The 25875-nt window shown below is 46.3% G+C and overlaps 1 protein-coding gene across 2 annotated transcripts in view; it reads left to right on the plus strand.

Moving 5' to 3' along the window:
- Positions 1 to 1229: 1229 nt before the first annotated feature.
- The window catches only part of PARN (poly(A)-specific ribonuclease), a 1047754-nt gene continuing 1023108 nt past the window's right edge, over positions 1230 to 25875 (plus strand). For both annotated transcript variants that reach the window (XM_069647825.1, XM_069647826.1), the window contains exon 1: positions 1230 to 1364. In XM_069647825.1, the coding sequence (XP_069503926.1) occupies positions 1346 to 1364 (19 nt within the window). In that variant the 5' untranslated portion in view covers positions 1230 to 1345. The remainder of the gene's footprint in view (positions 1365 to 25875) is intronic.

Below are 25875 nucleotides of genomic sequence, written 5' to 3' on the forward strand. Positions count from 1 at the left end.
GTGTCCACAAGCACGGGGCCCTGGGCCAGCCACGGAGCCTCCGCCACAACAGTGGCCGACACTGCCATGCACACGGGAGCTCCAGCCCTCATCGCTATTGTTGGGGGGCCTGCCCTGGACCACCGGGCAGGCCCCATACACATGTCGGGAGAACCCGACACAGTCCTTCTGGGTGGCGATCACGCAGCGGACAATGGAGTGGGGGTCAGCCCACTCGCTCCAGATCACTGCAGCGGACCACGTGCATAGCTCTCAACTCACCCGCTTTTTGGGGGTGTCACCCGCATAGCTCTCAACTCACACGCTTTTGGCGGGTGTCACCCGCCTTGTGAAGGGCTGACTCACCCGCCAAGCCTCCTGCAAGCCCATTCATTCTAATGGGCCTCTCACCCGCCAAAAACAAAATCGGGTGATTACACCCGCCTTTGCGACACAAATGGTTGAGAGCTATGTCACCCGCCTTGAAAGCATTTGAATCACCCGCCAAGTCCTTCATACGCCCATTCACTTCTATAGGCCTCTCACCCGCCAAAAAGAAAATCGGGTGTTTTCACCCACCTTGCTGACAAAAAACGTTGAGAGCTATGCACGTGGCTGAGATCACCCAGCATATTGCGCCCCTGTCCCTGGGCCCAGATCACACGGTGTAGCACCAGCATGGTGCGAAACAAGAACGACATGGAACCTCGGATGGAGTGACTGGTGAGCTGGAACCAGCTCGTACTTTTTATTAACTTGGTCACATGGGGAACCAGTGACCAAGACAAACACACTGGGAGATACCATGTCTCCCTACAGGGGGTGACATGCAACACCAATGAGCTGCAACATTTTACAACAGAAATAAGTAAAACAGGGACATCTTCGAATTGATACATATTTCGAAACGTTTTTGTGCCTTCATTGTTCATCGACACGTGAAATCTTTAAAAATAAAATGTATTTAATGCAATGTAAGAATAACATGGGAGTTCTACAATATATTTAGTTATGCGTGAATAGAACGTTCCCAATGATGCAAAAACTTTACATTCTTACAAGTTTTTGGAAAGTGCATGCAGAACTGATATTATTTAGCAACAAAAAAGTCGCGTATTATTGTACATTGCTTTAAATATTTCTGGTCATGTCACGGGTGAATATTTTCTTGGTTACATAATAGAGGCTTTGCAGTCCTATTTCTATCTCGTTCAACTCTCAAAGACCTTTCGATTGGTCAGTTTGCCAGCACAGGTTGCCGATGGAAACGGAAAGCAGACTTTGCCGGAAGTGGAATGTTTTGTGAGGTTAAAGGACACCGGTGCGAAGAAGCTGTGTTTGGCAGTTTTGGTGACGGTTTACAGAGATGGAGATCACCAGAAGCAGTGAGTGGCTTGAATTGCTGTATCAACCGGTCTGCGCATGCGCCATTGATATCCAGCGTTTGCTCATAATCTCTGTCAAATAGGATGAGAGCGAAGATGCAGTTTGGATTGTTAGAATTAGCAAGTACATCTGCACGTATCGGTGCTCGAGCAGCTCGCTTGCAGAGCTCAGTTGACCGGTTCAGAGATGTATTCTTTGCTCCTAATGTTTACAACTGCCAGCGCTGAGCTTTTTTGGCAGGAGGAAGTATGAATAACACATATCTGCAGCTGTTTCTCGCTGACTCCTAACTACATGTGTGAGCATGCATGTTGCATAGTGCTCGACATGAGCATGTACACGGTTTCCACTGCTCTTTTGCCCAATCTTCCAAGAGACGAAACTAGGATACACGTGGCGACTTTACATATTTTATTTTTGTGGCAATAAATTCTCCCCCAACAATTCCCTTTTTAATTGTTTCAATATGTCGTTGGATTTTATTATTCATGATATAAAAAAGAAATTTGCACCAGGATGAAAGGAAGGAAGAATGTGAAGGCTCGAGTCCTGTTGCTTTTGATTTCTGGTACCATCTTGTCAGTCCAGCTCCACAGCAGTATGTGTGTGTGTGTTTTGGGCCATGCTACTTTTTGCGATGATATTGTGCTGGGTTATGGTATTTGTTTATGGCATGTTTTACTGTGGCTGCTATGCTATCTTCGCCAAGGTTCTTTCCTTCCTTTAAATGCTACGCACTCTTAGGTTTGGTATGCCATGTTCTGTTTAATTTGCTGGAACAGGTTTTGAAATTCTATTAGGATCTAAAAGTCTTGTTCCCAAATCTAAATGCATAGTAACTTGAATTGGATTTGTTTGATGGACACCGTTCTTCCCCACCACTTCCTTCTTCACTGCATCTAAATCGGTTCTGTCCATGTGTTTTTTTTCTGTTAAAGAAACGATGAATGTCTTGGTTTTTAAGGGTGGATTTCTAGTATTCGTTTGTTAGCCCTATTTTTTGGGACCTGCCAGTTTTGTTATACTAGCTGTTTAAGTCCTGTTATGCCAGGATATGTTGTGCCATATTGTTTTGTTTCAAGCGCTTTTAAGTAGCCATTTGGTGGCTTGTACCGCTCCCCAAAACGCATACATCAATACAAAGGAGCAGCATTGAAGTTATGAAAAGTACCAAGACTTCTGACTTCAAAAGTCCACTTGGAACAGGAAATGTATGCTGGTTAAACACTGACTGGTGGGCCACATGTTGCCCTCTAGTAACAGGACAAAGTAACTACATCCCAGGTCGAGGACTGAGGATGCCGAATTATGCAGATATAATTCCCAGAAGAGTTTAGCCTTCGTCCAAGAGGCGTCCTTCCTCACACTATTATAGCATTCCAACAAATTCCAGGAGGTCTGGTCCAGGGCTTTGCTCCTATAGGGCCATGGTTCAAAACCTACCCTTATTTAAAATTCCCATATTTCCTGCTAGCTTTCCTGTTTATATAACCTGGCGATCCACAGCTTTAGGGAAACGGCTTTGCTCTACTGTTTTTCTTCTGCATGGTTTCAACATGCAAAGGCCCACAATGACACCGAGTTCCTGTGGATGTATTAAAATCCTGTTCACTGCAGAGACAAAGCATTGCTCATGGCCTTAAACGTTGTACACAAAAAGGATAGACCTGCAAGCTAGATTACTATTCTGGTGTGTTGGCACAGTATAAAAATGTTATAGCTTAAATAAAAAAAGGGACAGGTTACCAAAAAAGAAAATGTGTTGTTAATTTCTTGGTGAATTTCAAAAATGGCACTCGCATTCTGACATACCACTCCCAAGATTTATTAATCTTCTTTCCAGGCATCCTAGCTGCGCAGTTCAGCATTTTCTCTTGCCTGTGATTGTTTTGGAGCACATTCACTTATGTTTCACACCCATTCTCTCCACTTTGTGTGGGTGATGAGCCCTACATTGGTGATCTCTGGGTGCATTCGTCTTTACGTATTTTGCCTTGTAGCCTAAAAGAGTCCCTTCCTGCTCCCCATTCTTGCGAGGGAACTCTACTGTGGCACAAAGTGCTTGTACAGCCACCAAAGCTTGCAATATCCCTGAGGTTACACTGTAGTGAGTAACGTAACAGAAGGGTGCTCCCTACCCTGTTTGTTGCAATCAACCTTCACATAGTCTAAGGAACGCTAATTACACAACAGGGCTCAGGTATATTTTCTCACTGTACATGGATGCATATTACTTCCAAGTAATGGCACCACCCTATCTCAGTGAGCTAAATTACTCTTTAACAACCCCCTTTTTTGATATACATGTACCACGCTTTTTCAATTTTGGCATCCTAGTTTCACCACTCTGTTCCCTTACCAACAACATTAATCTTTATGCATAATCTATTCTTGGGTCCGGATAGGCAGTCACAGAAGCCACCAAACATTCCAGGATTGTTCAAGTGCACCCTCGAGACCCACATGCATCCAACATTACATTGTGTACTAACTCCAATCTATTTTGAAAGCACAGCACAATTATTACAACACTTTAGGATGTGCCCTCTTCCCTTTTTCAGAACTATGATCCATCGAACAGGACTGACATGCACCCATACTATCATGAAACATTCTCCCTCCCTGTGTTTTTAGGATCTATTTCCTGATTTCCCATCCTCTTATTCCACCCGTTTTCTTTTCCTCAAAAATCTAAGGTCTGGATACTAATGGTGGGCGTGCAGTACAGTACTCCAGACAAACTTGGGTGCTCTGAAACTACTCTAGTGTCGGCACAAATGTAACACATATTAAAATAACATACAAAGAGTTTAATTTTGTTTTTGACTCGCAAGAATAAACATGTGTTCACAAGTAAGTGCATTCATGATTTAGGGAGAGTTTGTTCTTGGGTTTCTGAGTGCCTGGGTCCTTACCTTTGCCGTAGTTCTGGATTCATCTCTGTAGATTTTTCGTTAGGTTATGCTTAAAGCTTGGGATCAGTTAGTTGACCTCGTCCCGCCTTTTCCCCTTCCTTTTGAGTTCCAGATGCTTTCTCTGCGTATAGTTGCTTCTTCACCCCAGGCTTGTGACTTTTATGTTCTTCCCCGTGTAAATGTTTAAAGTGTCTCAGTGAAAGCAGAGACAAATGAGCTGATGACCTATGGCAATACGCTTTGCACAGTATGATTGTCAATTCACTGTGCTTGGAAAATCTATTGAAATATATATTTGGTTAAAATATGAATGGGTTTTTCAGCACAAAACCAGAATCTCAGTAGTTCAGTCTTGTCATCCCTAATGGCTTCTTTACCTGTTGGCATGTTGCAAAATGTCAAGTTGCAAGCTACTAGCCAGTCATAAATTACTTGCCACCTCAATTCTATACACCCACAGCACACCATTTCTTACTCGCCAAGGATAAAATATCACTAGCCAGTGCGAGCACACATTTTTCACTCTGCCAGTGTGCATCAAATAGTTTTTAAAGTAATTTTCCTTATTCCTTCAACGTGTTGACATAGTCTGATTTTTAAGACTTATTGTCTTAACTTAAAATGTATTGCATCTGCAGTCGCTAATCTAAACTGTAAAGGACGTTGGACCCCAAAGGAATTGTTCAATCTGGTAGATACAAATATTTTCAATAAGCAACATCTGGTATCTTTAGCCAATTGGCACATAATGCATCTACTGAATTTGTAAAATCCCAGGGTTTAGTTCTGAAGTGTGTGGTATCTGTACAGAGAAAACTGACATTTGTTTGCGAAGATGAGATTTGTTTTTATGCCTGATAGTTAATCGGTTTACACATTTTTTTGAGAATTATTCAATGAGATTCACCAATCAAACTGCACCAAACATTGGAATTTTTATTCAAAATCGTACATATATTTAATTTGAAAGCACAGCCAGCCTGACGCGTGTTTCGAGACTTGGCTCTTCTTCTGAGGCTGAAGCACATATATAAATATATATATCCATTTGGGAACATAAGTCACAATTCAGTAACCATTAAAAGACACACAGGCATCAAAATACAAAGGTAGCAAAGAAAAGTGGTTCAAAGCAGATAGCAACATATACATACATCCATTGTACCCAAATGACCAATACAATTCATGGATATGCAAATCATATAGTCATAGTCATCATTGAGGCAAGAGAAAGCAACATATTCATAAATCCATTGTACCCAAATGACCAATACAATTCATGGATATGCAAATCATCAGGCTGCAGAATCGTAGCAGCGCCAGGAGGAGAGGGCTGGAGCCTTCTCCCCTCTCCAACAGGACCCCACTGCACCCCCAGGAAGAAGTTGAGACCCTAGACGCCTCCTACGCTCGGAACGAGCAACGTGGCCTCACCTACAATCTTTGCCTGTTTTTGGCAGCATTCTCAAGGGTATTTGCAACCACCCCTGTAAAAGTGCCCATATTTCAATTTTGGGGCATAGATCAGCTCCAAACTGCCCGGGGATCCATTGGCCGCCATTGCACACAACGTGGTTAATGGCCGCCGCATAGTTCGACAACCGGCACCAGCATCGAGCCTTGCAGCACCCGCAGCCTGTGATTGGCTGCTCCTCCATACACCCGCCCCTGCAGCCCACCGATGGGCGGCAGCCGAAGGGCAAGCCTAAGGGCCTGTCTGAGTCTGACAATCTTGCTCACAGCTACCTCTTGATATGTACTGTCCTTCCTACATTTGCCTGCATCTTGCCGCATGTCCGCCTGCCTTCCCAAGCCTCGGATGATCCACAGTTAACTCATATGGTATACCAAGTAACTAAGCATTGTATTGTATTTCGCCGATTACATGCCTTATATGACCCCCCTGTCGGAACCTTTGTTGCTACTGTTATGAAGTGTTATGAAGTACTATGAAGTTACTTGCTACCACTCCTCAACTTATGAAGCATGTTATATGTGCGCGACTGTGTCCATAGCTCCCACGCTACCTAGCCACATCAATGCGAGTTATATCATGCTGTTATAAACCGCGCTTATCTGCGTTATATCTTGCTGCTCTAAATTGCGCTTGTCTGCTGATGCTCTGCATTTTTAGATAATCTGCTTCTTAGCCCATCTGCTTCTTAGCCAATTGTAACCCTCACATCTAGATGGACTAGTTGACCACATTTGATTGTGTTATGCCTTATGGTCGCCAACAGACCATTTGATTGTGTTATGCCTTATGGTCGCCAACAGACCACATTTGATTGTGTTATGCCTTATGGTCGCTGGCAGACCACATTTGATTGTGTTATGCCTTATGGTCGCTGGCAGACCACATTTGATTGTGTTATGCCTTATGGTCACTAGCAGACCACATTTGATTGCGTTATGCCTTATGGTCACTAGCAGACCACATTTGATTGCGTCATGCCTTATGGTCACTAGCAGACCACATTTGATTGTGTTGTGCCTTATGGTCGCCAATAGACCACATTTGATTTGATTGTGTTGTGCCTTATGGTCACTAGTAGACCACTTTTGATGGTGTTGTACCTCATGGTCGTTAGCTAGCTGCTACTCTAAACCTGCCTACTAGTGCCATTCACAAGCTACCTGTAAGCATGCTTCAATCCCTAATCTAGCGATACCTCTAACTAGCCTGTCTGCCCCCTGGGCCTATAAGCATTAGCGTAGCCTACAACTTCCATTATCCCTCTAGTATCCTGTCGCGATCCTATATCTGAACCATGCCAGCCTGGCTAGTACTCATCATGCTACCCTTCTGCATTTTGCCCGATTGCACACCATGCAGCAGAAACAGCTATATCCCATTTAGCAATGGACTCGCCAAGCTTGGCTGACTAAGACACCACCCCATTCCCTGCCCCACACCTTTCCTGCCCTCCCAGCCTCCTTTCCCCCACATTGCTCCAACAGACCAAAGCACTAAAATTAGCATTACTCTAGGTAACCCTCCACCTAACCTCGTCACAGACAACCACTCTGACAATAATATCCCGAACGCACGTAATTTGCTCGAACTTCGCCCTACAGCCCACCCTAACCTTATGACTCGCAACAATAGACTAGGCTGGAGACTCCCTACCTTACTAAACAAAATGACCAAAAATCTTACATCTAAAGTCACTAACAAAAACATCATTGCAAACACTATACCACTCAAAGGAGCCTTACTCAATGTCAGATCCCTTGTGGCCCAGCCTACGGAAATCGCCGACATCATCCATTCAGCAAATTTGGATTTCCTCGCCGTCACAGAAACCTGGTTTCATGCCGCAGCAGGTCCCTCCCTAACCCTTGCGGTTCCAGACAACTACTCCATCCTTAGGGCCGACAGACCTAATGCCCGTGGAGGAGGTGTAGCACTTATATTCAAATCCTCGTTGAATATTAGATCTGTGACCTCCCTTCCTCTAAACTTCTGTGAACACCTATCCATTAAAATTCAAACTAACCCTAAAAATACTATCATACAGACCTCCTGGTCCCATAGGTTCCTTCGAGGAAGATATAACGTCCCTCATAGCTGAAAAATCCAAACCCTCATCACAGAACATTATTCTAGGTGACTTTAACTTGGGATACAACGATCCTCACGACACTCAAGCATCCGCCCTTGCCAATGCACTTGGCGAACAGAACTACATTCAACTTAACACCCTAGCCACACATCAGAAAGGCAGAACCTTAGACTGGCTCGCTGCCCATAACTGCAACATTATCTGTAAGGACCCCCAACCACTCATATGGACCGACCATTTCCTGCTCTCATTTGACATTAGCACTAATAATCCACACTATATACCGTGCCCACCTGCACCAGCATGCCTGACGAGAAATAAGCGGAACATCACCGCTGAAGCCCTCATTCCACTGGTTCTACCCACTCTAAATATGATCCCCAACTCAGCGGACCTTAACCTACTAGTAGACACCTATAATAACGCCATGACCAAAGCTATAGACCTTGTCGCCCCTCTAAAACTACGTAAAGGTAAACCTAAAGCACATCTCAACTCCTGGTACACTCCTGAACTTAAAATACTAAGAAATAAAAAGTCCAAACTGGAAGCCCTTTGGAAAATGAACCCATCTGAGGAACATAAAATCAATCTCACAAATGCATCCTCCCTTTATAAAAGAGAAATAATTTGCACCAAAAAGGAAGCCTATAATATAAGAATAAGTAATGCTAGTTCCAGTACCAAAGAACTATTCACCATCCTGAAGGAGTTAGAAAACCCTAATCCACCTCCAGACACGTCTGTGAAGGACCAACTCTGGTGCACTATCCAAGATGCCCTTGCGAACAAAATCACTGGCCTACAAACTAAAATTGAAAACAAGACTAAAACTCTCTAATAGCAGCCCCACCCTTAGCCCCTATCCCCAGCTCACCCACCACCCCTAACACTATCCCTAATCCTAACACTATCCCTAGCCCACCCACCACCCCTAACACTAACCATGGCTTCACCTTTAAAAAAGTCACTGTTCTAGAAGTGCAAAAAATCATAACCTCCCTCAAACCGTCAAACTGCAAAGGGGACAGTTGCCCTGCACAGATTATAAAAGACGCAGCAAGAGATCTCGCCCCCTTTATCTTCAAGCTCATAAACTTGTCTTTCTTCACTAACTCGGTACCTAATAATTTGAAACGGTCATGGGTCCTCCCGCTACTAAAAAAACAGACCTTGGACCCAGCCATCCCTACTAATTACAGGCCTATCACAACCGTTCCCTTCCTGTTAAAAATTCTTGACAAGAGTTGCCTATTTGCAAATTCAGCATTACCTAGAGTCTAACCAATTACTTGGATTGTGTCAGTCTGGCTTCCGGCCTCCGCATGGAACAAACGGCCCTTGTTGATCTTAAAAGCCAGATTGACGAAATTAAAGATAAGGGCAAGGCTGCCATCCTACTCCTTTTAGATCTCTCAGCCGCCTTCAACCTGGTTGACCATAAGATTCTCTGCAATCACCTCTCCTCTGCTGCCCACTTCTCCCCCTCTGCTGTCGCGTGGATACAGTCCTTCCTGGCCAATAGAACCATGAGTCTTCTCTCCGGTGGCATCAGCAGACCCTATACCCATTACTTGCGGCGTCCCACAAGGTTCATGTGTTTCACCGACCTTATACAATATTTTCACAAAGCCCCTCTTTGATAAACTGGACTGTCTGGGTGTCACCTACACAAACTACGCGGATGACACCCAGATACTCCTCACTATCTCGGGCAACTACAAAACTGATGTAACTAGGATCAATGTAATCTTCTCCGTCATTCAGGCATGGATGGCCACACATGGCCTCTGCCTGAATGACGAGAAGACTGAACTGCTCATTGCTGGTTCACCCAACAACTTACAAAAACTAAGTTCCAACTATTCCAACATCATAATCGATGGTAATACATTCCCGGTTGCCAAAAATGTAAAAACACTTGGCTTTTACCTCGATGCTAATACCAACCTCGCTAAACAAGTCAACTCGACCGCTTCAGCCACTGCCTGTACAGGAAAACGAATTAGAGCTTGTAGACCATTTCTTTCCTCGAACAGTTGCCTCACACTAGCTAGAGCTCTTATACAATCTAAGTTAGACTACTGTAATGGCCTCTGCGTAGGTGCCAATCAAGCGATAATTAGCAAACTCCAAGTCCTACAAAATAATGCGCTACGGGCAGCACTAAACATTCCCAGACGTGAGCACATCTCTGCCACTAAACCTCATGCAAATGGCTCACCATCCAACATAAAATCGATCTAAAAACCCTCTGCCTTACCTACAAAGCCCTCAACCAGCTAGCCCCTCCCTACCTTACTAACAAATTCGCTCTGAAATCTTCCCCTAGAACTACGAGATCTTCCAATACCCTATGTCTCTCAGTACCTAGATTTGCCTCTAAAAGAGACGGAGGTTCGAGCTTCACTGTCCTCGCCTCCCAACTCTGGAACACCCTGCCACTGAATATTAAGTCGTCCAAATCCTTCCAATCGTTCAGGAAGCTTGCCATTGGGTGGCTTCTGACAAAAAGTCAACTTTCAAGTTAGACCTCAGCTATAAATTGTACATATTGCACATGTCTCATTTCTGTCATTATTGGTTGCTATTACCTCTACTGTCTGTATATTCTGTATGTGTGTATATATATGTATATTTACTATGTATATTTGTTGATCTACTACTACTGATTATTACCATGTACCATACTAAGCGCCGTTATACTCCCGGGTCCGGAGCGCTATAGAATATAATAAACAAACAAACAATAGTCATCATTGAGGCAAGAGAAATAATCAATTATGAAGGTAAAATAACACAAAGCACATAGACACGGAGAAAAAAAGATAAAATAAAGACTCATGTATAAATGCACACCTATATTGTACTTGAATGTCTGAGATCGAAAGCGTGGTGCGCCACACCATGTTCCCATCATAACCAATTTTTAAGCAAATACACGTCTCAGAATTGTTCCAATAGCTGGAAAGATAAACATAAATAGCATAGGTCCTCTGTTTAAATCACGCTCCTAACTTAGTACTAGATCATCCATTCATAGGCAAACTTCCCCTTTAGCACTGTTCCGTAAGTTACCAGGTAATTAATTCTTGCTTCATCTATTCTAATGCCTGTCAAATAAGGGCAATATAATAGATAATATTAGAACTATCACCACGTGTACCAAAAAGTCAAAATAATGTGTAAAACCCAAGCCCAAGTAAGGGTACCTTGTATACACCATGCTGTTGCACCGTTACTTGATAATTACAATCAGTGTTTCACACCATCAGAATAATACCAATGCGACCATGTTCCAACCTAACGCCAATATAGTAGTCCAAATTGTAAAATGTCCCAAGCGGCAAAACAAAAATAAAGTGAGAGAAATTAAAACCACATGTCTAATTAGTGGATGAGCCAATTCAACTTCCATTATCAAACCAATTCGCCCGCCAGGGACCGTTACAAAACTCATAACCTCCTCACTTACCGGCCTTTCGGCGTTCTGCAAATTTTTGGGGAGAGCCAGTCGGCGCTTCCAAGACGCACATATATTGTCTGTGCACTGATAAGTTAGACAGCAATTACTTGGCTAGCTGTACCCGCCGTCTTATTTATTTTATTTGAATTTGTAGAGCGCACTGCTGCCCGCGGGCTTCGAGGCGCTATGAGACAACTTAAGATTCAAGGTTACACAAATGCGGCCTCAGCATAGAAAGCTTGATACAGAGAGCAATGTTGCAGTTATAGGATTAACCGAGAACAGCAGAAGGCATACATGAGTGTAAAGTGCATAGATGGCACAAGGCAAACAAGCATTGTCAAACTAAGAGCCTCGTTTTGATAGCTTTCCTGAAGGTTGCATGTGAGTCAATCATCTTAATGAAAGGGGGGTGGGGTGGGGGGGAGTTCCAGTAGGTGGCTGCCATGTTGGGGAAGCTGGAACGGCCCGCACTCTGCGAGTGAAAGGGACAGTGATTCTGTTGGTATAGGCAGCTCTGGTAGGTCTGGAGGAGGTGTGGAGGGAGATTCTATGAGCTATATAAGGTGGTGCAAGGCCGTGAAGGCATTTGTGTGACCAATGCTAGTGTTTTGAAGGCAATTCTTTCCTTCACAGGGAGCCAGTGGACTTTCCTCCGGACCTCAGAGATGTGATCTTGTCGGGAGATGCCAGTTGCAGACTTCATTGCTCTGTACAAGTTGTAATTTGATCAGATTCTTTTGAGAAGTGCCAGCGAGGAGGGCATTACAGTAGTCAAGCCTTGACCCTATAATCGCCCTAGCAATGGCGAGGCAATTAGGTAGGGAAAGTAATGGTCTAGCTGCAGTGCGAAGTTTAGAGGTGGAGGCTACTGCGTTGACCTGCCTATGCATGGATAGATCGGGTTCAATATAGACGCCCAGCATTTTTGTATGGTTTTGGCTACAACGATAGGGATGTTATCCACTGTAAAGGAGTGATATTGATCACCCAGTTTACCAAGTGTGGATGGGGACCCAATTAGCAGAGGTTCGGTCTTCTCCGTGTTGAGCCATAGCCAGTTTTCTGCCATCCAGGCTTGGATAGTGGAGTAGATGGAGTTGAGGGTGTTAAGGTCAGCAAGGTAGTCCCCTAAAAGGGGGTGAGCACCTGAGTGTCATCAGCATAGTTGGTGTATGCGATGCCCAGTGCGTCCAGGATCTTGAACAGAGGTTATAGAGTGTAGGAGCTATCCAAGAACCCTGTACGACCCCACAATTGATGAGACTAGGGTTGGCACAGGAAGTTTAAGAGAAATTCTTAATTACTCGATCCTACAGAAAGGAAGTTATCCATGCACAGGCCCTCGGGGAGAAATTGGCTGCAGTAGCAAGGTGATGGCATAGGGTTTTATGGTCCACCAAATGAAAGGCCACAGAGGTCTAGAAGCAGGAGGAGCGCAGGTTTGCCTGCGTCTCTTAAGTCGTCCATTTGGTTTTTTAGGTCAAGCAAGGCTCAATCCGTCCCATGCCTAGGCCGAAAAACCGGACTACCAGAGACCAAGGAGGTGCTTGTCCTCAATGAATTTTTGGACTTGCAGGTAAGCAACAAAGGCTGGTTACCTTATGCACAATCCTATATAAAATCTGCAAACTAAGTTTGTAATCAGTACTCGAGTGCTGGACTATTCCAATTGATGGAACATGATCTGTTAGATGTGGGTGAGGTGTGGCACTAACCACGCAGACGATCAGAGCTTACTTCCTGGGCCATATTAGAATAATAATGGTGTAACCCAAATCCACTGCATTATTGATACTGCATATGTCTCAAAACATACTGGCCGTTGTTCCCTAATATCACAAACCCATAAATTAACATTAGTCGTGTGATTGTTCACCAATATGTAAACAACAAATGTTCTTGCATTTATGGTCAGCATGACAGTTTCTGTTAATGCATTCAGTGTAATCATCACTGATTGGCTGATTTATAAATGCATCAATGAATAAAGACAGTGTTGCTTCATATGATAATCATTCCTAAGTATCATTTTTAAACCACCATACATATTGACATTGCATCTCATTTTGTCAACAAAAACAAATGTCTAATATACATAACCATTTTTTTAATTGTTTTAGCTGATCAACTTTACAACACTTTTAAAAGCAACATAAAAAGAAAATATCAATCAAATATTACATTTTCTTTTAAAACTTTTACACAGCAATATGCAGAATTTTTAAGTATTATAAAATGCAATCACATCCATCAACCGTGAGAATGTGAAACAAAAATATCTCAGAAATCCTACATTTCGTCATACCATGAGCACCACATCCAAAAATCTTTTATGGCCATGTACACTGGTGTTTGATTTGTGGAAAAGAATAAATTCCATCTGTCTTCTTGGTCAAAAGTTCGGAATTGCTGACAGTATTTATATAGAAATAATTCTCGTTCTCTCGACACCCCTGGACAATCTATGAAGACATGTCAGAGTTTCTTTCAGTTCTAAGTTACAACAGAAACAACATAAGTCTAATGACTTACTAGTTTTCGCTTAGCTATTAACGATCGAGTGGGCCATAAGTTAAATCTGAATTGCAATATGGCTGAGCGAAGTGACACAGAAGGAGATCGAATTAGGTAAGGTTCACATTGACGCACATTTTTGTACCGCAAATGGATTATTCCTAAAGTCTTTATATAAGGCACATGAATCTCTAGTTTGAATCCAATCATAAAGATATCGTTTTTTTTTGGCTCTCAGGATTTTCCAATAAAGTTTGCAATGATCTTGACCTGGTGGAGGTGTGGTGGGAGAAGCATGGGGAGGAAAGGGGCTATTCCTATTATTCAGATGTGCACGGCTCATATTCGCGTCTGGACTAAATTGTACGGGAAGGGAACACTGCCAGCATTTTGGGGAGACGATGTACCTGGGGCGCACTCAGTCGGCTCACTCCCCCTTAGTGGCTACGTTATTTGTGTCCGATGAGAGACCCCCGTGGCGATTGTGGCGTTTGCAGAGGGAGGCGCAGCGAGATGGGACGTTTGTGGCTAACTCAGAGAAGGGATCAGATCGTACTTCGAGGTGAATGAGGGCTCAGTGGAATCTAGGGGAGTGCTGTGGGATGTCTTTAAGGCGACTGAGAGGGATATGTCTATCCATGACAGTAGGGATGCGTAAACAGGTGGCGGAACTAGATAGGGAGGCAGCGGGGGGTGCAGAGGTGGGGGGAGGCCTTGTCGCGGGGGAAGTTGCAACTCTTATCAGGGAACCCTGGCAGTGCTGTCGCACTTCGATAGCAGTAGGCGGGATGTTAGATTGCATGGGGAAGGGGACAAGGCGGGCAAGCTGCTGGCCTGGTTGATTGGCAGGGAAAATCCAAGTCGGGTCATAACCCAGCTAAGGTCAAGTATGGGGGAGATAGTTGGGACCCAGAAGGATATTAATGACACTTTTGCAGCATTCTACAAGGAACTATATATGAGTGAGGGTGGATATGTAGATGTTGATGTAGAGGACCTCATGGAATCGTTGCAGTTTCCGAAATTGGGGGAGGACCTGCGGGAGGAACTGGAGGCCCTGATTGAGGAGGGGGACATTCGCTGGGCGATCCGCACAATGAGGAGAGGCACAGCGCCGGGTAGTGACGGGCTCCTGGTGGAGTTTTACTCTGTTTGCTGACCTCCTGGTGCCACAACTCCAGAAGGTTTACAAGGAGGCTTTCCAGAAAGGTTGTCTGCTGGAATCGATGAGGGAAGCTGTGATCACAGTGATCTTAAGAGGGGAAGGACCCGAGGGATTGTGCGGCGTATCGACCCATCTCCCTATTGAATGTAGATGGGAAAATCTTAGGGAAGATCCTAGCTGCTAGGTTGGCGGCAGTTGCGCTGAGCTTGGTCCATCTGGACCAATGCAGGTTTATAGGGGGGAAGGAGCACATCGGGCAGTCTCTCTTGTTTGCACCACATTATGGACCTAGTGAAATCCGAGATGCGACATGGCGATAGCGTCGTTTGACGCTATGAAGGGAAGGCGTTCGATTCCCTAGAGTGGAAATGGTTGTTTCGAGTGTTGGAGGAATTTGGGTTTGGGGAGAATATCTGTAGCTGGCTGGCCCTATTGTATAAAAAACCGCTGGCAATGGTGATGACTAATAATTGGGTGTCTGGGACATGGGAGTTGGGAAGGGGGACACGGCCGGGGTGTGCAGCCTCCCCAATTCTGTTTGCCCTGGCACTGGAACCTTTGGCGGCGTCCTGCGGCAGGAAATGATGGATGCCGGAATTGAAGTGGGAGGTCAAAAACAGTGTCCCTCTACGTAGACGACTTGTTGAATGTGGTAGACCCCAAGGTGTATCTCCCAGAGCTGTTAAAGATGCTGCAGAACCTTCAGTACATGTCGGATTTCCTCATCAATCCAGGCAAATCGGTTCTGTTCCCGTTAGGGGGGTTACAGGATCGCCCGCTGGAGGAGCTGCCAGAGCTGGGGATAAAATGGGAGACAGTCATTTCGATATTTGGGGATACGGGTGTTCCATGATATGGAGGACACGTTCGTACACAACACAGGGAGGGCATTATCCAAAATAGGAGACTCCGTCCAGTTCTGGAAGGTATTACCCCTTTATCTGATGGGCAGGGTGGCGCTATGCAAAATGGTGATCCTGCCGCGGTTGCTTTATTTCTTTACTAAGATACCGTATGTGGCAAAGAGTATTCTTTAAAATGTTGGATGTCAAGAATAGGGAGCTATTGTGGGATACGGGGAGGAGGATGGTGTCCTTAGAAATACTGCGGAGAACTAGAGAGGAAGGGGGACTGGGTCTCCCAAATTCTGAAAAATGCTTTGTGGCGGAACAATTGCAGTCGGTGCTGGTGTGGGATCAACCGGGGGGGAGACCCTTAAGGGATTGATTGGAATCTGCTGCCGAATCGTAGGCCGGTGGACCTACTTTGGTACCCACTAGGTGAGAAAGGGGAGAATCGTAGTGTTTGAGGCACTGAGGGAGACGTGGAGGAAGTATGTCGGTGGCAGGGGGGTTGGAGGGCGGTATGAGGGCAGTCTCCCATGGGGTGCTGATCAGAAGCACCGTCAGGCGATTGGGAGGGTAGGGATACAGAAGCTTAGGGAGAAGGGATGTGAAACGGTGGGGGGTCTCTTTGAAGGCGGGAAACTACTCACCTGCAAGGACTGGTGCGGGAAGTTTGATTTACCACAGGTTTTTCTTTTAGCTTATGGGGCAATGGTTCATAGGTTGACGGAGATATGGGAAGGAATTCCAGAGGAGCCGGAGCCGTGTCCGGTGCTCCAAGTATTGCTAGACCAGACGGGGGGGAGGGTAGGGCATGCACTTCACGGATCTATAAGGCCCTTCGGGAGGGGAATTCAGAGGGGGAGCTGAAAGTCAAGGAGAAGTGGGAGGCGGACATGGGGACGCCCAATATCAGGAAAAGAATGGGCGCAGATCTGGGATTTGGTCCGGAAGACATCAAGGAACGCCCGTTTTCAGTTGGTTCAATTTAATATTTTACATAGGGTATATGTTACCCCGGTGGTACTCCGGGCAATGAACTGTGATCTATTGGATGAATGTCCTAGATGTGGTACGGCTCAGGCAGGGTTTTGGCGTATGGCATGGGAGTGCGGGATAATAGCTGATCGCTGGGCAAACATGGTGGTATCGTTTGATATCTGGTGAAAAATCCTGCTGGGCTGCCGTCACGGCCAAAATAATGGAAGCAGCCTTCATCAAAATCAACACTGCAACCTAGACGTCTCTCTGGCCATTGAACTTCAGTGCTCAGGCATCCAGCAACTGATGACTGCGCCATAGACAAACTTTGAGATAGCTATTGCGTTCGACACGCCTTGACTCAGGCTCTATAAATTTTAAGCTGCCCTCGCTTCAAAGGATGCATCCTTGTAAAAATCACTCACTGTGATTATACACAAGTAAATAAAAAAATTAAAAAAAAAAAAAATAGCCGAGTATTGGGGCGAGTTTCTTAAAGGAGTGAACTGGGTGCTGGGAACCAGATTGAAACGTTGTCCAGAAACTGGTCTATGGCGTAAGCTTCCAGGGGGAAAAAGACACAGAATACGGAACAGAATGGGCCGGTTTCTGCTTATACTGGCTAAGTGCCGAATGGCGATTAACGTGCAAATGCCCGCAGGGCCTGGCGATCAACCTATGGCAGAAGGATGTGCGGAGGTAGGGTTTGGCGGAACTAACGGTTCTGCAGAATGTAGACGGAAAGGGAGGATGTAACAATTCACTGGACCCAATTGCTAAATGACCTGTCAAAGTACAATGATTTACGACCACCGTGAAGAAACACAGGTAGGGGTGGGAATGTGGGGGGGGGTCAGGAGGAAGGGGGAAGTTATGAACTTGCGAACTGGCAGTGGACCCGACCAATCCTCAAGGAAACCATAGACGCTGAAGAACTGCATGCTGTGACCGATGGAGGGAGTGGGAGCCCGGAGGGCTACCCGGACACTGGAAGGGGGAAGCTAAAGTCGGGGTGGCTGGTGTTGTGAATTTGTTGAAACTGTTCAATTAAAGTTATTAAATGTGTCTGGGGAAGGGTAGTGGGGGGGTGAGTGAGGAGAGGGGGAGAGGAGTTGGAGGTTCTCGGGTTGTTATAAAAAGGCAATAAACAGTGTTTAAAAAAAAAAGTTTGCAATGATATATCTGCTGCAGACATTGTCAAATAGTTTTACACCAATTAGTCAGAAAGCAATGTGCTGATTGCAACATGTACGAAGCAAGAGAGAACAGTAAGGTGTTGGGGTTATCTGCCAGAACTCATTTTCTCAACAGAGCACACTGCAGCCACTGGTATCTAATGGACAATGAGAGTAGGCCAATTTCATACCGTATAAATAAGATTGGTGTACACTGGGGAAGATTAAGAACTTTCTTCCAGTATCTCCTTTCTAATTTCCGTAGAAGGGATTTGTCCACTCTTGACCATGTTTCTATACCATATAGAAGTACTGGTACAGTCTTCGGGTTATAGTAGGTGATCACTGTTTTTATAGAAAATGTACCATATTTACTAATATCAGTTTTGATAGCGAAATTGCGGTTGTTAATAGTTGTTCCAGTATTTCTAACTGTGCTCTGTTGAGTTGCTGGCTATCAATTGGCATTCCCAAATGTGTACTGGGTAAGCACCTCCATCTCGGAACGTTGTAAAACCCACTTGGATCTATTGGAACATTTGTCTCGTACATTGCAAACCATGATTTTAGTCTTCCTAACATTCACCGTAAGCTGATTGACATTGATGTAAGTGGACAATGCATGCAATAGGTTTTGTAGGCCGCTAGTTGTCTTGGAGATTAGGATCAAGTCGTCGGCGTATAATAACGCTGGCAACTTTTCCTGACTCAAACTTGGAGCATCTGAGGTTAGATTCTGAAAGATCTCTGGCAAGTCATGAATAAAAAAGTTAGACGGCTGAGGCAAGGATACATCCCTGCCTCAGCCCTCTTTTGGTCCACAATGGAGCTGAGAGCAGTCCCTCGATGCTCAATCTAACCTGAAGTGAGGTCTCAGTATGTAGTTCGTGTATGATATCCACAATAGTATTTCGGCATTCTGCTCTCTGCAGTTTAAGAATCAACAGCTCACGAGACATGGAATCGAAAGCTGCCTGGAAATCGATATAAGCAAGATACAGCGGTTGTTTTAAGGTATGAGCTTGATACTTAATGGCATTTTACCATCCTGGAGTGCAGGTGAGCGTGGGCCCCATTTTCCTCATGTCCTCCTTCCACCCCGTTGTTGCAGCCTCTGCCTTGCAGATGTACGTTTCTTTTCTTCCTCGTTTTTTTTGTATTTTGCGCTCCTGCGCTTGTCTTTATCCCCCTCCTCTGCCCGCTTTTCCCTGTGTCTTTCTTCCCTCCCTATAGCCCTCTCCCATTGGCCACCGACCTCGCTCTGCGAGCGTTTAGTGCGTGAGCAAACCCACCTGCACCCCATTTACCATCCTGGAATGCAGGTGAGTTGAGGCCCCATTTTCCTCATGTCCCTATTCCACCCCGTTGTGGCAGCCTCTGCCTTGCAGATGTACGTTTTTTTCTTATCCTTTTTTTTGTATTTTGTGCTCCTGTGCTTGTCTTTCTCCGCCTCCTCTGACCGCTTTTCCCTGTGTCTTTCTTCCCTCCCTGTAGCCCTCCCCGCATTGGCGGCCGACCTCGCTCTGCGAGCGTTTAGTACCTTATGAAACCCACCTGCACCCCATTTACCACCCTGGAGTGCAGGTGAGTTTAGGCCCCACGCCGGTGATTGTCCTGCGCACCTGTAGCACTCCATTAACCCTCCGGCCCTCTCTAAAAACTTTTCCAGGCCCACCCATCCCCTGTTTGCTTTCCCTTCCCCACCCCGCACCCTCTTGCTGGTCCCGCTCCCTCCCGACCCACCCACCTCGCTCCGATTGGTCCAGCCGAGACGATTCCCCTCCATTACCAGCTCTCCTAGGGCAGCCCTCTGCCCGGCAGCCCATCGGCTAAGGACCTGAGGCAAAGGACGACTCCTTCAGTGACGACTCCAGATCGTATCTGCAGGTATCCGCAGGAGAAGCAAGAAGCCAACAACAAGTAAGTGTGGCAAGGGCAGGGCCAGAAGGAACTACATCAGGCCATACTACCCTACCACTCATCTAACAAAACATCGCCACTGTAAATTAATTTTCTGATGTTTGTTAATCTGCTTAGAATCACATGCTGTGCATAGGTCCGACATCCAGTGGTCACTGCGGAGTATTGCATTTTGTTTTTCGTAGTCGAAAAGGGGACGTCGACAAGGCGTGTCTGTAACACTATCCCTATAGTGACGTGCGTTGTACCCACAATCCCTCACGCGTCGAGGTCCCTCAGATTGTTTTTTTCCGCCCAGCTTATGGTCGCCTTACGCAGAGCTCCTAGAGAGACATTGCAAATACTTACTACGGACCTCGGTCCTTAATTATACTTATTATATTGTTAAAGATCCCTCCCCTCAACGTTAGCTGTGAAGCTGTTTCTCCGCCGAGCAAGTTTTCGACGGAGGGGAAGAGACGGAGGAGATCCTTCGGCGCTGCCGAACACGTGGCCAGGCCTCGCCGGCCAACATACAGTAGGGAGAGTGGGGGTTCGAACTTTTATCTTCTCTTTGAGAATGTCTTTCTTTCTCCCCTATCTTTCCCTTGGGGTTGTTATCACCAGTTATTATTGCCTCAGCTATGGAGAGGACACCTTTTAAGTTTTGCCCACGCTGTAGGGGCAAATACACTTGGAAGGACAAACACAAGCTCTGTAATCGTTGCTTGCCCCTTGATCATAAAGAGGACAGCTGCGCGGCCTGTAAGCTCTTGAAACCAAGAACTCTTAAAGAACGGAAAGTTAAGAGGTGGGCGGACTACGCTATGTCGAAGTCAGTTTCCTCACCCGCCGCCGCTGTTACAGAAAGTGACGAGGAGGGTGATAACTCGACGTCCGTTACGGAAGTCATTAACCCCCAGAAGGAGCGCTCGTGCTCCTCGACGTCCGTCCCCGGCGGGCTCGGCTCACGCCCTGTTTATGGGGATGAACACCCCGGCGACAAGGACGCACATAGACCCCATAGGCCTAAGCACACAACCCACGGCTCTTCTTCGTCGAAGACGAAGGATCCATCAGCGCCGAAGGGGACGCAGGGCACTCTGGCGTCTACCTTAGACCGTAAGGGTCTCAAGCCCCACCTGCAAACGCAGCCGCGACCAGCGATTGGGCTTTCATCAAACACAGGCGCTACCTCAAAATCATCCGACGCAACACTCCATAGAGCGGCCGTCGAGGAACAACGTGTAACGCAGGCAACGTCGACACCAGAGCCCTCTACTGATGAACTCGTTGTCGAGAGCCTGGCGAGAATTGTTTCTGAAGACAAACGTAAGCGGACGACGAAACAAACGTCGAATACCGCACAGAAAGCTATGGAAACGCCGAAAAAGCGCAAGAGTAGCCAGGAATTGCCCCCTTCATCTAAGGGCACTTCTGAACTACCGGAGGGCTTTTCAGAGGGCGACGGAAACATTTCTTCGACATTGTGGGAGCGTTCCAAGCGTTTTGAAGGTGAAGACACTGATTTCCCCCCTCTAGACTATTCAGGGGTCCCCCATGAGACCCTTGAAAGACTCCATTCTTGTATGGAGAAAATGGAAAGGTTTTTGGGAAGCCAAAACCCACCCACACCCAAAAGACCAAGAGAATGGCCCCAGGATGACCCTAGGGTCAAGATTCCTAGGCTGTTTCCCCCTTCTACAGACGCATATGACCTCACTGAAGAGGAGCAATACCTCCAGGAAGATGAGGAGTGTTTGGGTGGAGAGGAAGAACATGAGGAAGAGGGGTTTGAAGAAGATCCTTACACTAGTGCAGGAGCTTTTGAAGAAGATATAGCTACCTCGCAGCCCTGGCAATCCCCATCAGTACAGCCTTGGCAATCCCCATCAGTGCATTCAGACCCTGATGTCTTTCACCCTTCTCCTCCCAAGGATTCACCTATTGGAAACACCTCTCCCATAGATGACCAACCTTCACTTAATGCACTATTGCGCAAGGCAGCAGCGCATTTTGAAATAGACACAGGGGAGACTCTTCCTGACATAGACTTTGTAGTTATTAAAGAAAAAGCCCCTGTTAGTCAGTCTATTCCGCTCCTGGCTTCTATAAAGAGAAGAATAACTCCTTCCCTTTCCAATCCGGCCTTAGTCAGAGGAGTCAACCCTCAGATAGAAAAGCTCTTCAGCCCTTCGTCCTCTGACCTTTTGTACATCAGAGGACATTCTATTCCGGACTCCCTCGTAGTTACTAATACAAGAAAGAGAGCGGGGGTAACACTATCCACTAGTGAGGCACCACCTGACAAAGAGGGCAAGAAGCTCTACGCACTTGGGAAGAGAATCACGACCTCCGCCGCCTTCTCAACTAGGATTGCAAATAACAATTCCCTACTAGCTAGCTACGCAGATGCACAGTGGAGCAAGCTGCGCAGCGAAGCAGAGGACGCACCAGAACCCCTGCGTTCACGCCTGTTAGCTATAGTCTCAGAGGGAACTCTTGTAAACCAGGGCATCGTAAAGAACTCCTTAGATGCCGCAGAGACAGCTGGCCGTTCCCTGGTTCAGGGAATACTTCTCAAACGCCATGTCTGGCTGCGCAATTCGGGATTTAAGCCGGAAACCCAGGCTTCCCTGATAAATAAGCCCATAGAACAAACACATCTGTTTGGGAAAGCAGTTGATGAGGCCCTAGAACATGCAAAGAAAGAGTTTGATACCATCAAGACTCTTGACCAAATTTCTAGGCCCCCTAACAGACGCAGCTATGGCAATAGACGCTCCTTTTGTGGCCAACGCCAGCAGCAAAACCAACAGCAATTTTACTCTGCTATCAACTGGCCCTCTAACCAGGGTAGCAACACCCAGTTCAGTCAAAGAGGCCAACGGCGTGGCAAAGGAAGAGGTCGCGGCTCCAGCCCCAAAGGTTCCACGCCCAATACCAACAAATGACCCGAAGATTCGGGTCCCCTCCCATGCATCACCGGTCGGGGGCCGGCTAACATCGTTCCTTTCAGCATGGGAGGGAATATCGTCAGACCGCTGGGTATTATCCACCATAGCCCACGGATACTGCATCGAATTCAACGGTTCCCCGAAGTACAGACCCCCACGGAACCGACGCATGTCACCGGAACACCTCATATTCTTCTTCAAGAAGTAGAAGAGCTACTGAAAAAAGAAGCTATAGAGGCTGTCCCCCTATCTCAGGTAACAGAAGGTATTTATTCAGTGTACTTCCTTGTACCCAAAAAGGACTTAACCATGCGCCCTGTATTAGATCTGCGCCCAACGAACAAGTTTGTCAAACCCCAAAAGTTTCGTATGGTGACCTTGCAGGAAGTAATCCCACTGTTATCACAGGGGGATTACATGACAACACTGGACATGAAAGATGCATACTTTCATATTTTAATGTTGCCAGCGCACAGAAAATACCTCAGGTTCAAGATAGAGAACAAACGCTACCAGTTCAGAGTACTACCCTTTGGGATAGCATCTGTACCAAGGGTATTCACGAAAGTACTGGCAGTGGCAGCGGCCCACCTGCGCAGGTTATCCATCCCGGTATACCCTTACCTCGACGACTGGCTCATAACAGGGGATTCTTACGAAACATGCTTCTCCAATACCCAAAAGACCGTAGACCTTTTGTCCCAACTGGGCTTCTCCATCAACGAAAAGAAGTCCAGCTTAGACCCCAGCCAAATCAAACAATTCCTAGGGGCTCTAATTCGAACAAAGGACGGCCTCGTCTTCCCCTCCAACGAGAGGGTCCAAAACATGCTGTTTCAGATCCCCCCATTATGTGGCAGGTCGAGAGGTGACGGTACGCAAAGCAATGCGCTTGCTAAGGATGATGGCGTCATGTATTTATTTGGTACCTCACGCGCGCCTGCGCATGCGCCCAATGCAAGAGTGGCTCTACAGCCAGTGGTGTCAGGCCAGCGGACAATGGGACGATCTAGTGATGGTCTCGCAGGCCTTGGTTCTCTCGCTACGGTGGTGGACAAAAGAAAACCTGTTATTAGGGAAAACCTTTGCCACACCCGCAGTGGAAGCCACTCTAACCACAGACGCATCCCTTACAGGATGGGGGGGCTCACCTATTCCATCAGACTGCTCACGGAGCGTGGACTCAAAGCTTAGCATCCAAGCATATAAACCTGCTGGAACTACTAGCGGTGTTCAAAGCACTGAAAGCCTTTCAGGAACACCTACAAGGAAAGACAGTGAAGACAGTGATGGTCCTCACAGACAGCACCACAGCCATGTACTACCTCAACAAGCAAGGGGGCACTCACTCTCCAGGACTGTCCAAGCTGTCCCAGAATATATGGAAGTGGGCTCTCAAACACAACATGTTCCTACTATCACAACATGTACTAGGGGAACTCAATCTGCTAGCAGACAAACTCAGCAGAGACTTCCCCCTGCCCGAAGAGTACGAATGGCAATTGCACGAAGACATCGTCTTAGACGTCTTCACGCAATGGGGATTCCCGGAAATAGACCTGTTCGCAACTCTGGAGAACTCACAATGCCAAAGTTACGCCTCCAGGTACCCCCAGAACCAGTCCAAGGGGAACGGTCTGTCGATTCAATGGTCAGGGAAATTTGTTTACGCCTTTCCCCCCCGACTCCCCTTCTCAACAAAGTGGTGCACAAGATGCACCAGGAGCAGGTTACCATGATACTAGTGGCCCCAATGTGGGCCCGGCAGCCATGGTTCGCTCACTTGATGGAGATGTCCCTATCCCCCCCAGTGAAACCTCTCTGCCCGTACAACATGCTGTCACAGGACAAGGGCAGGACACTGCATCCATGCCCTCAGACCATGAACTTAGCAGCCTGGCTCCTGAGATCATAGAATTTGGACATTTACAACTCCCGCAGAGATGTATGGACATCCTCAGGGAAGCCAGAAAACCTAATACTCGCCACTGCTATTCTAGCAAGTGGAAAAGATTTGTCATCTGGTGTAGAGGTAAGAGCATCAACCCGGTTGACTGCTCTCCCACTAACATTGTTCTGTACTTGACCCATTTACTGGATTCAGGTCTAGTGTTCAATTCCATTAAAGTCCACCTAGCGGCACTTTCTGCATACACCACTTCCCAACTTAAAGTATCGTGGTGGAAGATACCAGTTATCAAGGCCTTCATGGAGGGGGTAAAGAGAATACACCCTCCGATAGCTAACCCAGCTCCCGGATGGGACTTAAATGTGGTACTTTCTAGACTCATGGGCCCTCCTTTCGAACCCATGCACAAGGCAACTCTTAAAGACCTCACTCTTAAGACTGCTTTCCTAATAGCTATCACCTCCATTAGGAGAGTAAGTGAACTACAGGCTCTTTCTGTACTAGACCCCTTCGTAAAAGTTCACAAGGATAAGGTGGTTCTACGCACACACCCAAGGTTTGCACCAAAATTCATCTCGAAATTTCATGTAAACCAGTCAATAGAACTACCAACCTTCTTTCAAAACCCTTCCAGCTTCGGAGAAAAAAGTCTGCATACACTAGATGTACGCAGAGCTGTCATGTTCTACATGGAAAGAACCAGGCCACTGAGAAAGACTAATCAGTTCTTTGTCTCTGTGGCAGCAGGAAGAGAAGGAGATGCAGTTTCAAAGTCCACTATATCTAGATGGATTGTTCAATGCATCACTCTCTGTTTCTCTCTTGCTAAGAGAGAACTACCCTTCAAGCCAAGAGCACATTCCACTCGAGGCACTGGGGCTTCCATAGCGTTCATTGCAAATGTTCCCCTTGAGTCCATCTGCAAAGCGGCTACCTGGAGTTCTGTGCACCCCTTTACAAAACACTACTGTCTAGATGCACACTCTAGATCTGACTCCCAGGTGGGACAGGCAGTATTAAGACATCTTTTCTCTACTGTTCCTTCTCATAACCCACCGCCAACTCCGGGTACTGCTCGCTAGTCTATGCACAGCATGTGATTCTAAGCAGATTAA

Source organism: Ambystoma mexicanum, chromosome 2q, assembly GCF_040938575.1.
Source record: "Ambystoma mexicanum isolate Mex_15411 chromosome 2q, UKY_AmexF1_1, whole genome shotgun sequence".
Taxonomy (NCBI): domain Eukaryota; kingdom Metazoa; phylum Chordata; class Amphibia; order Caudata; family Ambystomatidae; genus Ambystoma; species Ambystoma mexicanum.